Raw genomic sequence first — 15,118 nt, forward strand, 5'->3', positions numbered from 1 at the left:
CCTGGCTCCCTGAATCCCTTGTTTCCTGCACTCCTGGTTCCCTGCATTCCTTGTTTCCTGTACTCCTGGCTCCCTGCATTCCTTGTTCCCTGCAGTCCTGGCTCCCTGCATTCCTTGTTTCCTGCACTCCTGGTTCCCTGTATCCCTGTTTCCTGCACTCCTGGTTCCCCGCATTCCCAGTTTCCTGTATCCCCGTGCCCATCCCGTACCTCTCCCAGGGAGTAGTAGCGCCGCGGGATCTGGGAGTCAGGGTAGATGTTCTCCAGGTACCAGGAGAAGGGTTTGCACTTGAGGCTTTCCCTCAGGGCCTTCCTGACGGACACGTCTCCATAATCCACCTTCACCACACCTGGAATGGCGAGAGAAGAGCTGAGCAAAATCCCCTTTGGACCATCCCAGAGCCACCTCCAGCCGGCACCAGCTCCCAGTTATCCGTGTCCACGTGCTGGGATTGGGGTGCAGTGGGATGGGAGGGACATCAGCCTCACTAAGGATTATACAAAATTAAATCATTATATAAAATTAAATCATCCCACAATCATGGAATGGTTTGGGTTGAGAGCGACCTTAAAGCTCCTCTCGTTCCATTCCCCTTCCATGGGCAGGGACACCTTCCACCAGCCCAGGTTGCTCCAAGCCCCGTCCAACCTGGCCTTGGACACTTCCAAGTGAACCAAAAGCAAGTCAAAAATTCCCTGTAGCCCAGTTAAATCTCATTCTGGACGAGAGCTGTGGGCAACCAGGGCTGGCAAAGCAGCAGCAACTCCCAGCCCTCATCTGGAACAGTTTGGACAACACTCCTGGATTTATCTCTGAAATCCATCCTGCATTTCCTTCATCTTCTACTTCCCACTATTTATGGCTCTTACTTTGAAACTGTCACACAAGTGAAGCTCCAAGGGTAGCAGAATATTCTGTCAGGAAATCACACCTCAAAGAACAAGGTGATGGCAATTTTTAGAGAAATTCAGCACAAACCCTAGTAAAACTGTCCATTACTACCCAAAACACTGATTTTGGATCCCTACTCACGCCCACATTTCGAATATTTGCTGGTTACATCTCTGACAAACCAGGTTTGTGTATCGCTGTGTAATTGTAGGAGATGATGTAATTCTGGATAATTAACTGAAATACAGCTGCCAGTTCTTGCTCCAGGCTAAATCCAAGTGCTCCTGGAAGCACTTCATCCTGATGACAATGGCCAGGAGCAACTGATGCTCCAGCAGCAAAAACTCCTCAGGAGCCCCACGTTCTTGCCTGGTGCCAGGGAATTTAAGTGGCACCTGCTCAGGCTCTGGGGAAGCATGAAATGACAAACTTCAGGGAGTGGAAATATTCCAATGAAACACTCAAGCATAACTCAGAGAGAGAAATTAAATCACAAAGACTTCTGGGGTGGTGGAGGAGCGAAGGGAAATCAAATCCAGGTGAAATCCAGGTGCTGTCCTCAAGCAGAGCTGCTGGAGGTGATGAACAGCAGTGGAATCTGCAGCTCCAAGGGCATCTTCTGAACAGGGAGGGGCTTGGGGAGGTTTTATCCAAGTCTCAAAGAATTACAGGATTTTTATACTTTTCCCCCCAAAGAAACAGAGGTAATTTATCAGCTGCTCTGCAAGCAAGGGGATTGATCCCAGAGTTCCACTGGACTGTTCAGGAGGAGAAAAGCATCTAAAGGTCAGCTGTTAGTTAATATTTTAGTTTTCCCAATGGCAATTACACAGTCACTGATTTAAATTACAAGAACTGAACCCCCTCAGCACCAAACCTGGGCTCCCACGGAGTGGCAACACCTCAGGGCTGTTCCCTTGCTTTGTGTGTCCTTCTTTATTCACCCCAAAAGGACCCAAAGGTTCCAGTTCCAAACCAGCCCAGAACCACCAGCTCTCAGGGAAAACACCCCTGGGATTCAACCAACACCTTGTTTCCATTTCACTTCCCAGTGCTCCCAGGGATTTCCATTCCCACCTTCCATTCAGGTTCAGCCCTGAAATTCCTGGATAGAAAAACCAACAAACCCTTTCCCACTCAATCCCACTCAACTTCACACTTCAATTTCTGTAATTAAACAAACTCCAGCAAAATAAATTCTGGTTTTCCATTTTAACAGATGCTGAGATGGGGAGACTTTGGTGTGTTTGGCACTGGGCATCACCTCCCTTTCTCTTACAAGTGTCTTCCCTTTCTTTCCTAAATGCATATTCCCTGACCCCAAAGCTCCTTTATTTTATATATTTATCTATATCTATATCTATCTATATTTATATATATAAATATTTATTTATTTATATTTTTATCTATATATCTATATTATATCTATAAGTATTTTTATATATCTATATAAATATATATTTATATATTTACCTATATATCTATATTATATCTATAAATATTTATATATTTATCTATATATATCTATATATATTCTCCTCATCTTGCACCAACTTGCACACCCCCTGCTCTGTCTCCAAGCAAGGACCTCATCTATATGGATCCCAGCAACCCTCTCTATTCCCTCCTGCTCCATTTACAGCCAGGCCATTATAAATCAATCCCTATTTATTGTCCCCACTTGCTGAATAATCGATGGGACTCACAGGAAACATAAAAATAAGGAATGACTCAAGTCTGCTCCCACTTTAAATAAGGAAACGTTAAGGAAAACGTCCTTGGGTGCAACAAAGGAATGAAACACCAGGGGAAGCTGCAGAAAAAAGGGATTTAAAATATCTCAGGGAGGCAGCAGATTGTTTCCAGGGAGCAGCAGATGTGTTTGCAGCACAAATTAAATGGTTGCTGGCTTGTATTACACCTGATTTTTTTTCCTCCCCTAACAGGCATATCCTGAAAACGGGCAGACAAGGGCACAGCTCCAAATGTGGCAAAAGGTGCCATTGCTGAGCAAGGAGATATTAATTCATGTTGGTAAAGATGGAGAAAAATGGAATGAAATAGAAGAACTGAGAATAGTTTTATTTATGTAAGAGTAACACCTGGAAAACTTAATCCATGTGAGAGGTTTGCCACAGTCTGGTGGCTGGAAAAGCCTGGGAGAAAGTGGTTGTTTTACTGAATATGGGGATTTTCAGTGGATTCAAAGGGAAAACAATGTGAGCAGAGAAGTCACTCTGTGCACATCTGGCTGGAGCTCAGCTCTGAACACCTGGATCACCAGCTCCTCATCCAAGGAGTGCCCTTTAAGGGAGAGAGTTAATCATGGAATCATGGAATGGTTTGGGCTGGAAGGGACCTTAAAGCCCATCCAGTGCCACCCCCTGCCATGGGCAGGGACACCTTCCACCAGCCCAGGTTGCTCCAAGCCCCATCCAACCTGGCCTTGGACACTTCCAGGGATCCAGGGGCAGCCACAGCTTCTCTGCCCAACCTGGGCCAGGGCCTCCCCACCCTCCCAGCCAGCAATTCCTTCCCAATATCCCATCTCTCCCTGCCCTCTGGCAGTGGGAAGACATTCCCTGTGTCCTGTCCCTCCATCCCTTGTCCCCAGTCCCTCTCCAGCTCTCCTGGAGCCCCTTTAGGCCCTGCAAGGGGCTCTCAGCTCTCCCTGGAGCCTCCTCTTCTCCAGGGGAACCCCCCCAGCTCTCCCAGCCTGGCTCCAGAGCAGAGGGGCTCCAGTCCTGGAGCAGCTCCACGGAAAGTTGGGATAAGAGCACAGAAGCACCTGGAGTGTGACCCTGGGCTGTGGATCCCCATCATTTCCATTGCTCATTTAATGACTTAAAGTCAAACCAGTGGCAAGCTGACTGCTAATTCCACAGATTAGCTGCTGTTAATGAAAGAAATGGACACCTTGGTAGAGATGCCAATAAAAGCCTGGCATGGGGGGAAGGAGAGAGAATTGCTGAAAATAAAGGAATATGTTCTTTTGCAGCTCTGGGATGGGGATTTCCACTCCCCTCTGGGCATGGGGCCTTCCCAAGCAAACAGGGAAAAAACCTTTGTGCAGTCAGACAATTGCAACGGGTTGTCCTGATTTAGGAGGGAAATCCCTCCCATTCCTACCTCCCAGGACCATTTTAATCTCATCCCAAATGAATTTAGGAGGGAAATCCCTCCCATTCCCACCTCCCAGGACCATTTTAATCTCATCCCAAACAAATTTAGGAGGGAAATCCCTCCCATTCCCACCTCCCAGGACCATTTTAATCTCATCCCAAATGAGCCCTGGCTCCAACCACTGATCCAACTGGGCCAGGGCCACACACCAGCTCCTGTTTTACAGAGCAAATTCCTCCACTGCCTTTCTTTCCTTTCATTTTAATCCCATTCGAGTGTATCCAGCGTTTCTGAGGGTTTTTTAAGCCCTCCTGAATGATTTGGCTCGTGGCTGGAGCTGCAGCTCTGAGCCAGGCTCCAAGGAAAACCCAAAGCTCCCTGTCAGTGCAGTGTTACCCTAAACCAAACAGACAAGTGTTCCTCACTGCAGGGATATTTTGGGAATTTTTTTCCCTTTTTTTTTTAAATCTAGGTTGGATTTATTAAAAATTCTAGTTCCTGACTCATCTCAGCAGGTGGCAACAAACAGGCAACACATCCATGGCCACATTCAAGGCTCCCAGAAATAAAGAGTTTTTTTCTTACCCACACACAAGGATAAGGGAAGGCACCAGTTTAAAATATGTGCAAGACCCCCAAAAATTTCAGATGGGCTCCTCTTCAGCACTGTTCTGTTTTTACAAACAACTCTATTGATCAGATTTTAATCTGGAATACAATTATTAGGTGTGCACCCTAATTATGCTGAGAGAGATATTTAACACACTTCACTGTGAAGAACCATTGGCTCCTCTCTCTCCTGGGATATCAACTGAGGAATCCAATTAATCAGATCCCAGGGGAGGAGTGGGAAGATGAGTCTGTGCTGATGGATAACAGCTTCAGAGACCTAATTACTAACATGCAACTTGCTTTGTTCTCAAGCAGAATTATGCAGAGATCTCCCCTTTTTTTGATTAATAAATGAAGGGAAAAGGGTAAAAAAGCAGATTAAAAATACTGGGAACAATTTCTGATCTTTAGGAATGACCTATTTAAAAAAAAAAATCTACTATTTCCCATGCATTTTTATGGAGAATTTTCAGTTAAAATGATAATTTTGTTTTCTAAATATTTTCTCCTCCATTTGCTTCTTAATCCTGGGCAACATCATTATCTCATTTTATCTCTCAATTAATACAGCACATTAATAAATAACTTCAAAAGAGAGCAGAAAATACCAAGACCACCTATACCAAAGCTTTTTCCTGTGCCACAGGCAGGAAATTTTGAATTCCACAAACCTTGTCCTGCCAACACCACTTTTATTGACCTGATTTCACCCTTTTCTTTCAATGAAATCGTGACCAGGGGTTCTCTGTTGGAATTTTGTATCAAAACCTTGGGCAAACATGGGAATGTGTGACTGTAAAGATGAGAGGGCACGTTCAGAAGCACCAAATTTCAGCTGATTTGGGCTCGTTTCAGAAGGGAATGGTGGTTTTTCCTCACAGAAAGACCAGGCCCCTGTCCCAAGTCCCTCTCCAGCTCTATATTTAATGTATCTCTAAGGTATAGACACATAAATACCTTTTTTACACCACTAACAGGGCACTTAAGATGTGCATAGTTATTTTTAGGGTGCTCTAATTTTTTTTCCCCTTCCTAAAGGTTTTCCAGGATGGATCCAGAATGTTTTCTGAGCAGCCACAGGACACATGGGATAAGAGGAGCACAAACCCAGAGTGATTCCCAGCCTGGGATTAAATCCTGGCACCTGAGTGTTGGCTGAGATGTCCTGAACCCCTGGAAAAATCCAAGTCCCGAAACAGCTTGTGGAAAAAAAGCAGGACAGCAGCTGGAATGAGCTGAGTTGCAACAGAGGAGATGAAATTAAAAACTCCCACAGGTATTATTTGCTTCTTGGTGACACTGAAAATCTAAACTGACTCTGCTGCGCCAGAATTTCAATTGGAAGGAGCTTTAAAGACGGAAAAATGGGGAAATTATCCCAGAGCACACAATAAAACAGCAACAATCACTTCCACACTCCATGGCTGCTCTCCACCACCTGCAGAGAAGGGAATTCCTGATAGGAATTCCTGGCACTTAGGATTGAGCTCCCAAGGGCTCCTGCTTTCCATGACCCAGAGCATCTCTGCTGCCTCTCCCACCGACATCCTGCCCAGGGACCTTCAGGGATTTTAGGGATAACCTGGTCCAACTCTGGGTCAGAGACCTTCCCTGCTTGGCTGCAAATGAACATTATGGGAACAACATTCCAAAAAAACCCTGTGAACTGCAGGAGAGGAGGGGCCTTAACTAACATGGTTTTCTTTGGGAACAGAACACAGAGGGTTTGACATGGAGGGGCTGGAGCGTGTCCAGGGAAGGGTCTGGAGCAGCAGGAGGGGCTGAGGGAGCTGGGGGGGCTCATCCTGGAGCAAAGGAGGCTCAGGGGGGACCTTCTGGCTCTGCAACCCCCTGACAGGAGGGGGGAGCCGGGGGGGGTCGGGCTCTGCTCCCAGGGAACAAGGGACAGGAGGAGAGGGAACGGCCTCAGGCTGTGCCAGGGGAGGCTCAGGTTGGACATCAGCAGGAATTTCCTCCTGGAAAGGGTGGTGAGGCCTTGGCAGGGGCTGCCCAGGGAGGTTTGGAATGCCCAGCCCTGGAGGGATTTAAAATCCATGGTGATGTGTCACTTGGGGACAGGGGTCAGTGGTGGCCCGAGCAGTGCTGGGGAATGGTTGGACTGGAGGATCTAAGAGGGCTTTTCCCACCCAAACCATTCCATGACTCCTCGACACATCCACACCTCCCTGACACCTCCCCTTCCCAGCTCCCCAGACCGGAACGCTGAGGGAAAAATGCCGAGGGGACAATGCTGAGGGAACAACGCTGTGAGGGAACAACGCTGAGGGGGCAATGCTGAGGGAAGGATGCTGAGGGAAGGATGCTGAGGGAACAACGCTGAGGGGACAACGCTGAGGGGACAATGCCGAGGGAACAATACTGAGGGAACACTGCTGAGGGAACAATGCCAAGGGAACAATGCCGAGGGAATGATGCCGAGGGAATGATGCCGAGGGAACAATGCTGAGGGAACGCTGCCCTACCCGGGGAGATGATGTAGAAGAAGTCCTTGAACTCATCCATCCACACCTCCCTCACACCGCCCCTTCCCAGCTCCCCAGACCAGAATGCTGAGGGGACAATGCCGAGGGAAAAACGCTGAGGGAACAACGCTGAGGGAATGATGCCGAGGGAATGATGCTGAGGAAACGATGCTGAGGGAACAATGTTGAGGGAACAACGCTGAGGGAATGATGCTGAGGGAACAACGCTGTGAGGGAACAACGCTGAGGGAACAACGCTGAGGGAACACTGCCCTACCAGGGGAGATGATGTAGAAGAAGTCCTTGAACTCGTCCATCCACACCTCGGCCAGCCTGCGGTTGTTCTTGTTGATGACGTGGCCGGTGCCCCCTGGGAAGGTGTAGGGGGTGGCCTTGCGGAACACGTGGCCCACATGGGAGCAGGTGACGATCTCCAGGGAGCCCCCGCACTGCCACACCTGAGGGGAAAAGGGGGAGACCCGGGTCAAAGGAACCCCCGCCATGGGGGGCACCCACAGCAAGGGCAGCACGTGGCCCCCCACTTATCTCCCTGGGAATTTTAAGGGAAGGTTTTATGGGAATTTCGGGGGTACAGCTCTGGATGGCAGCGAAATGGGGGAGATTTAACTGTGAGGGGGGAGCTGGGGGGAATGGGTCACTTGGCTGTCTGACCTCATCCCACTGAGAAAGGGGTCAGACCCTAAGGGGTTAATGCAGGGTATGGATTTTGTGGGATTTCATGTTTAAAGAAACAGGGAAGAACGTTACAGATACAAAAAATTTATATATATTTATATATATTATATATATAATTGCACATTTAATTATATATATAATTATGTATACTTATATATTATATATAAAACTATATAGTATATATAATTATATATTTTATATATAATTATATATTTATATCTTATATATAAAACTATATATTATATATTTTTTATATATCATATATATTTATATATTATATATAAGTTTTATATATAATTATATATATTTATATATTATATATAGTTATATATTATATATAATTATATACTATATATAATTTTATTATATTTTATATTATATAATTATGTATAATATATAGTATATATAATATTTATATAATTATATGTTACATACAATTATATATATAATATATATTATGTTACACATATTATACATATATTACACATATTACATGAGAACATAATATGCAATAATAATATAAAATATTTATGCTATATACTATGCATTATATATAAAATACATAATGTTTACATTGTATATAATATTTATATTATATCTATTATACTTATATATATATATAAAAATATGTGTGTAAGTATATATATATGTATGTATAATTTAATTCTTTATTACCAGTCCCCTCCTGGTGACAAACCACCAAGTTTAGGAGCCATTGGGTGGTTTGAACAGGAACACTGATGAAGCCTTGTAATTAGAGCTCCTTGACACAGCCCTGAGTTACCATGGCAACCTAATGCAGATTTGATTTAATTAGGGCTCCCTCCTTTCCCTAATTCCATTAGCATGAGGAGTGACGTGGCTCTGTGGGATCAGCAAGGACAACATCCCACTACCCCTGTTTTTAACACCCCGGGTTTGGCTGCTCAGGGGGGACCTGATGGATCCCAGGGAACACAAACAGCCCCAAAGGGAGCACGGGATAAACCCAAAATACACACAACTGGTGTGCTCACAAAGCAACTGGGAGGAACTGGGCAGCTCAGGGAGGGGGACCCACAACTTCCCCACCAGTTCTGCTGCTCTCCCTGGCAGGAAGTTCCTCCTATGCCACCCTTTGTAAAAATATCTGTTCCTGGACACTTGGAAAACGCATTTTTGGCTCTCCTGGGTGCAATCTGCTCCCTGGAACAGCTGGAACAGGAGTGGGAATGAACCTGCACCCTCTTCCTATAAAAAAGACTTTTTTCAATATTATTTAGGAAACCTGAACAAATCAACCTTCCTGGATGCTCCCATGTAAAAGGGCCTAAAAGGGCTGCAAACCCTTTCAATGCTTATGTTTGGGATAATGGCATTTGTCTGGGATAATGTCACTGCTGCTGGCAGATGGGATGGTCCAGGGGGTGGAACCCTGGGCAGGATCCAGGAAGGGAAAGGCACTTTGGAGCACTTTGGAGGGTTTGGGAATTCCCAAAACAGGGTGTTTGGGGGATCTGGACCAACATCAAAACTCCCCCCTCCCATATGATGATAAACCCCCAATATAAAAACAGCTCCAGGAACATCCCGACTGCTTTCCACAAATTCCTATCCTGGCGAAGGACTGTGGGATTTCAGGGATCTGTTCAACCCACAGGCTCTGGAATGCATGATGTGTAAGTAATAAACAGGAGAAAAATACCCTCAGAAACCTAATACCAAAAATCTCTCTAGTGAAATCAACTGGACTGGTATATCTTGAATATTTTCCCTAGAGAATCCTAAGAATCTTGACATAGAAAAAATTAATTCAACCCAAAGAAAGGGAAAAATGCAACCACACAAGTACATTTTTAAGTAGAATTTGTGAGCAAACTCTGCTCCTCCAATGAGTTCATGCACTCACACAGCTGAGGAATCCTGAAAAGCACAGAGAGCTTTTCCATCTGCTTGCCAGGTGATTAGGGATTTATATTCCCCAAATTCCACTCCCCAGCATGCAGAATTAATTCCAATGTCACCCTGTACTTCCAAAATAACCTCCCAGGCACGAACCAGCCCCGGGAGCCAACTAAGCCCACACAGCCCTGGGATCCCAAAATCCAGAGGAGGGATTGGGACAAAACTGGTAATTTCCATGTGTTCCAATGCTCTGCTGCACCTGGAATTCTGCAGCTGGAGGTGAGACCTCCCACAGGGGCAGGGTGAGATTGCTGTTAATGATCTGCTGCCCCTGGGAAGGCATCCACAGAATTCCAGGATGGTTTGGGCTTAAATCTCACCCAGTCCCATCCCCTGCCATGGGCAGGGACACCTTCCACCAGCCCAGGTTGCTCCAACCTGGCCTTGGACACTTCCAGGGATCCAGGGGCAGCCACAGCTTCTCTGCCCAACCTGGGCCAGGGCCTCCCCACCCTCCCAGCCAGCAATTCCTTCCCAATATCCCATCTCTCCCTGCCCTCTGGCAGTGGGAAGCCATTTCCTGTGTCCTGTCCCTCCATCCCTTGTCCCCAGTCCCTCTCCAGCTCTCCTGGAGCCCCTTTAGGCCCTGCAAGGGGCTCTCAGCTCTCCCTGGATCCTTCTCTTCTCCAGGTGAACATTCCCAGCTCTCCCAGCCTGGCTCCAGAGCAGAGGGGCTCCAGCCCAGCAGTTTTTTCCATCAAGAAAGATTTTTAATTGGAACCACACTAAGATACAAGAGAATTAACCCTCCCTGCCCCTTACTCAGTTCCTGTAAGAACTCCCACAACAGTCAAACAAACTTTAGAGCCCAAGAACTTGTCACATCCCTGAGGAAATCCACATTTCTGTGTCCTCTTCTACACTTCCAACAGCTGCCAGAAATCTCAAATAAGCAGCATCTTACCCCTGTCAGAGCACACATTTCCTTCCCCCAGCCCTGCTTTGGCCTACTTGGATTATTCTAAAGAATAATCTTTTTTTTCCTGGTGCAGAGATTATTTTTTAATACCCTTCCCAAAGCCACACGAGCTCCTTTCTGAGTAGCAAGTTTTCAGGGCATTCTCCAACTGGGAAAAAACATTTAGAGAATACAACAGAAAATTAAAAATGCTTAAGGAATTCTATAAATAAAAATAAGACTTAAGAAGAAATGAGGTTTTCGTTATTAAATCAGACTCTTTAGAGCTGGAAGAGATTCCTGCCAGGACTATTATTATTTTTTTCCAATTGCCTTTATTAAAAGACATCCCATAAAGGAGTCATTACAGGGCAATCAGCAGCGAGCAGCAGCACAGCACAAAGACAAAATATTGATTTGCCCAGAAATAATCAAATTATACCCTGTGGAGGCTGCTCCAGAGCCCTCCCCAAAATTTCTGGGGGCCTAAAAAGGCTGCAAATCCTTTCAATGCTGATGTTTGGGATAATGGCATTGGTTTGGGATAATATCCCAGGGCTGGAAATTCATCATTTTATTCATTTTATTTCTATTCTTAACACCAAGCCCTCTCTTAGGCCGTGCACATATTTCAGGCTGGCAATGGTTCTTTAAATTTAAGTGGGAAAATCTTCTGAAAACAAAAAAAACCATGTTTCTCCAATATGAAATTCATGCCCCAAAATTCACGTGTCTCCTCTCCTTGCTACCCTCCCCTCGGCCTTAAAAAGTATTTTATATTCTGATTATATTCTTATATTCTGATTATATTCTTATTATAGTCTTATATTGTTCTATTCTGATTATATTCTTCTATTCTGCTCATCAGAGCAAGGGCAGAGCTGCTGCCCTGCCTTTATCCCCTGGGATTTCTGTGGAGAGCACGGATATTGTTGGTCTCTGTCCCTCCACGCATTTGGGACCAAGATTTATAATTCAAAGCTGAAATGAAGATCTTATGCTGGTATTCTCACTCAATTTATAGAAGTTAAGCCCATCTCTGGCTTACTGAGAGAAATATGGAATAGAATTCAAGCTGCCAAGAGCCAGAGCAGAACAGCACCAGGGGAAGACAAAATAACACCATTAAACTGCTCAGCTCCTCAGGAAAAGCTTCCCAAAACATATGAACATTATTCAAGCAAGAGCAGGAATTAGGAATATCCCATTTAAGGCATTTCTTTACCCTTTGCTGGAAGCTGGATAAATGATCACAGGCTGCTTTGTGTCATTCCAGGTATTTATAGAATCCCAGAATCCCAAAATGGTTTGGAGTGGAAGGGACCTTAAAACTCATCTTAATTCCACCCCCCTGCCATGTCCATATTCTCCAATATAGACCCTTAACAAAACCCCTTTGTTTATCCCTTTGTGTTGCAGTTGGGGTTTTTAGGGATTATCTTTTTTAGGATGAAAACTCACTGTTCTTCCCAAAGGAGAGTGAAGTATTTTAGATTTCCCTGACAAGAACAGGCCCTTTCCACAGGAATGACCCAAAACCTGTCCCACAAAAGCCTCTAAAAGGGACAAATTCCAGCAGTAACAAAAGGCCTCGAGGTTCCCTCTGCCAGGGCTTGATGTGCATCAGCAATTCTCATCTTCAAATGCCAGGGAACTTTCCAGGAATCCCGAGGAACAGCAAGAACACAGTGATTTAATCTGGGACAGGCACATTTTTTGATGCTTTAAAGCAGTGCCAGTCACCCTGTGCTCCAGGGAGCTGCTCTAAAACATGGGAAATCAGCCTGCAGGGAAAACAACCTCCTACACAGGAGTATTTTAGGGGTGTACACACCAAAAAAACGTTGAAATTACTCATTTCAAACACCCAGGCTCAGCAGAAGTAACTCAACCTTTCGATTTTACTGCAAAGCCAAAGAATAAAGTCGATAGAAACGGCCTGAAAATGCTTTTAAATTCTCAGTTGGTCCCCTCTAGAAATACCTCCTTCATAAAAACCTTCAAAGGGGTTTCTGCCGTGGAAAATGGTCCTGGTTGGACAGGAAAGACAGAAAAAAGGGACAAAGGGCCTCTCCAGGACATGCTGTGGGTCCCATGTAGGAATTCCGGGGGTCATTGCCCAGAATTCCTGCAAATTGTGCCCCCTCAGAGCAGTTCAAAGCCATTTCCAACATCCCTGCCAACCAGAACTCATCAAAGCCTCCATTTTCCAGCTTTCCTTTCTGTCTAAAGGACAGTTATTAAATGCATTTCCCTCCGAGGTGTTATCCATGCCATGGGAACACACCTATCCCAGCAGGAACACAGGGATTTTCTGCAGGATGGGGAATTTCCCTCACACAGCCCCAAAATCCCAGTCAGAACTTGGAAGTTCATGATGTCATAACCTCCAAAACTTCTGTTAAAACATATATTTATATTGCTTTATATACAAATTTACATCAATATTTGTCATCAACATCAGCTCACGGGAAGCCTCGTTTCTAGTAAGAAGGAATTACTAAAATACACATAATTTTGAAAGCATAAAAACCCCCAAAGAGCATTAAAATATTTCATGCAGTAAAAAGGGTGGAAATATTGCAAGGAGGTGGTTCCCCAAATCCTCGGAAATTCAAATTTAAGCCACCTAAGAGTGCCCTGAGCGTGGGGTAGGAACTGGTACAGCACAACTTGTGGGGGGTTTTGGACAGAAAATGAAGGAAAACAGCAATTACCCTAAAAGACATTTCAAGATTCTCGCCACCCCAGATATCCATTCCTGCATCGTAAGTTCCTATCTCTTCAAAGTAGTTTCTGTCAATAGAAAATAGGCCACCAGCCATAGTAGGGGTCCTAGTTGAAAACAAAAACAAAAACGAAAAGAACAAAACAAAACAAAAACAAAAACAAAAAAAAAAGAAAAGGGAAAAAGAAAAGAAAAAAGAAAAAATACCTTTTGAGAGACACTGTGGAATTGAGCAGCGACACTACAGCACATTTCACTACCTACACAGCATTTCTAGGCACACAGCTGGAACAGAAGCCACTAGGAATAAAAGGACAATTTGGCTCTATTTTCTGTGCTCTCCCCCAAAATCCACGGGAGCCCCGTCCCAGCCACAGCTCCGGGTCGTTCCCTACCCGTCCAATTGCATTTCCAGGGATTATTTGGGAGCACTGTGGTGGTGAAGTGGGTGGAATCCCAGCCCTCTGCGTGCAGAGCAGCAGCTCCAATCCCATCTGGAATGCTCAGTGAGGAGTTTAATGCCTCGGCTTTGCCTCAGAGGAGACTAAATGTGCATAAAATTACCAGGCCTAATCTCTCCTAACAGGATTATAAATCCTTACAACCGGCAAATCCAGCGGAGTGCAGCTCCCTTTGTGTGAGGGTGTCCTACTTCCCTGTTTTCCCAAGTGACACGAGGAATGCCCACCCCAGCTGGCAGGAGCACAGCTCTGAGGGAGGGAACAACACCCCCCCAAATCCCAGCTCTCCTACAAAATATCCACACACAGGCTCGGGGGTGCAGATAAAGAGGGTGGAGGTTCAGCCCAAACCTGTCCCAGCCCTGTTTGCTGAGCTCTCAGCATTCCTAAATCCATGGGGTTTGGTGGGGAGGACCTCCAGGCACATCGAGGTGTCGTGGAATCATGGAATGCTTTGGGTGGGAAGGGACCCTAAAGCTCATCCCCTGCCATGGGCAGGGACACCTTCCACCAGCCCAGGTTGCTCCAAGCCCCGTCCAACCTGGCCTTGGACACTTCCAGGGATCCAGGGGCAGCCACAGCTTCTCTGGGCAACCTGGGCCAGGGCCTCCCCACCCTCCCAGGGAGGAATTCCTTCCCAAAATCCCATCTATCCCTGCCCTCTGGCAGTGGGAAGCCATTCCCTGTGTCCTGTCCCTCCATCCCTTGTCCCCAGTCCCTGTCCAGCTCTCCTGGAGCCCCTTTAGGCCCTGGAAGGGGCTCTCAGGGACCCTGTGTGAGACAGGGACTGTGTAATGTGGGTAATTTGCTGCAGATAATGCAGGGAAGGGAAGGGGACTGTGGGGAATGGACACACTCTGGTTCAGGGCAGGGGCTGCACCAGAAAAGCAGCAGCAGCAGCCCCAGAGCTGCCAATCCCAGCTCTCCCTTTGGTTTCCCAACGTTTCATCTTCCAGGGAGAGGAGGATAATAGCTTGGAAATGCCCAAAATGGCTTTTCACACCTCAGTGCACAGAGAAGTGAGTAAAAGGGGAAAAAAAAGTGACTCTTTGTTCCTAAAGTGTCTGTACCTGAGTTCTGTACCCTTTTAATACAGGGAGAAATGACAGGGGGGAAGAGGAAGGGGGAAAACCTGTGCCAGGGTCTCCCAGCCTCCCAGGGAAGGATCAAGGATCCTTGATCAAGAACCAAGGATCGGCCACATTTCCATCCTCAGCTTCAAACCCAACAGCCCAGTGGGTGACACTGGATTCTGGGGTGGGTGACACTGGATTCTGGGGTG

General features: G+C 45.9%; 1 protein-coding gene across 1 annotated transcript in view; it reads right to left on the reverse strand.

Moving 5' to 3' along the window:
* GALNT13 (polypeptide N-acetylgalactosaminyltransferase 13) overlaps positions 1-15,118 on the reverse strand; it is a 38,330-nt gene that overhangs the window by 12,358 nt on the left and 10,854 nt on the right. Inside the window, exons 5-7 of the mRNA XM_027695848.1 lie at positions 13,365-13,482; positions 7,387-7,567; positions 210-349 (exon numbers count right to left, since the gene is read on the reverse strand). Coding sequence (XP_027551649.1) covers positions 210-349; positions 7,387-7,567; positions 13,365-13,482 — 439 coding nt within the window. The remainder of the gene's footprint in view (positions 1-209; positions 350-7,386; positions 7,568-13,364; positions 13,483-15,118) is intronic.

This window comes from Neopelma chrysocephalum, unplaced genomic scaffold, assembly GCF_003984885.1.
Source record: "Neopelma chrysocephalum unplaced genomic scaffold, ASM398488v2 Primary Assembly neopelma1_103b, whole genome shotgun sequence".
Classification (NCBI taxonomy): domain Eukaryota; kingdom Metazoa; phylum Chordata; class Aves; order Passeriformes; family Pipridae; genus Neopelma; species Neopelma chrysocephalum.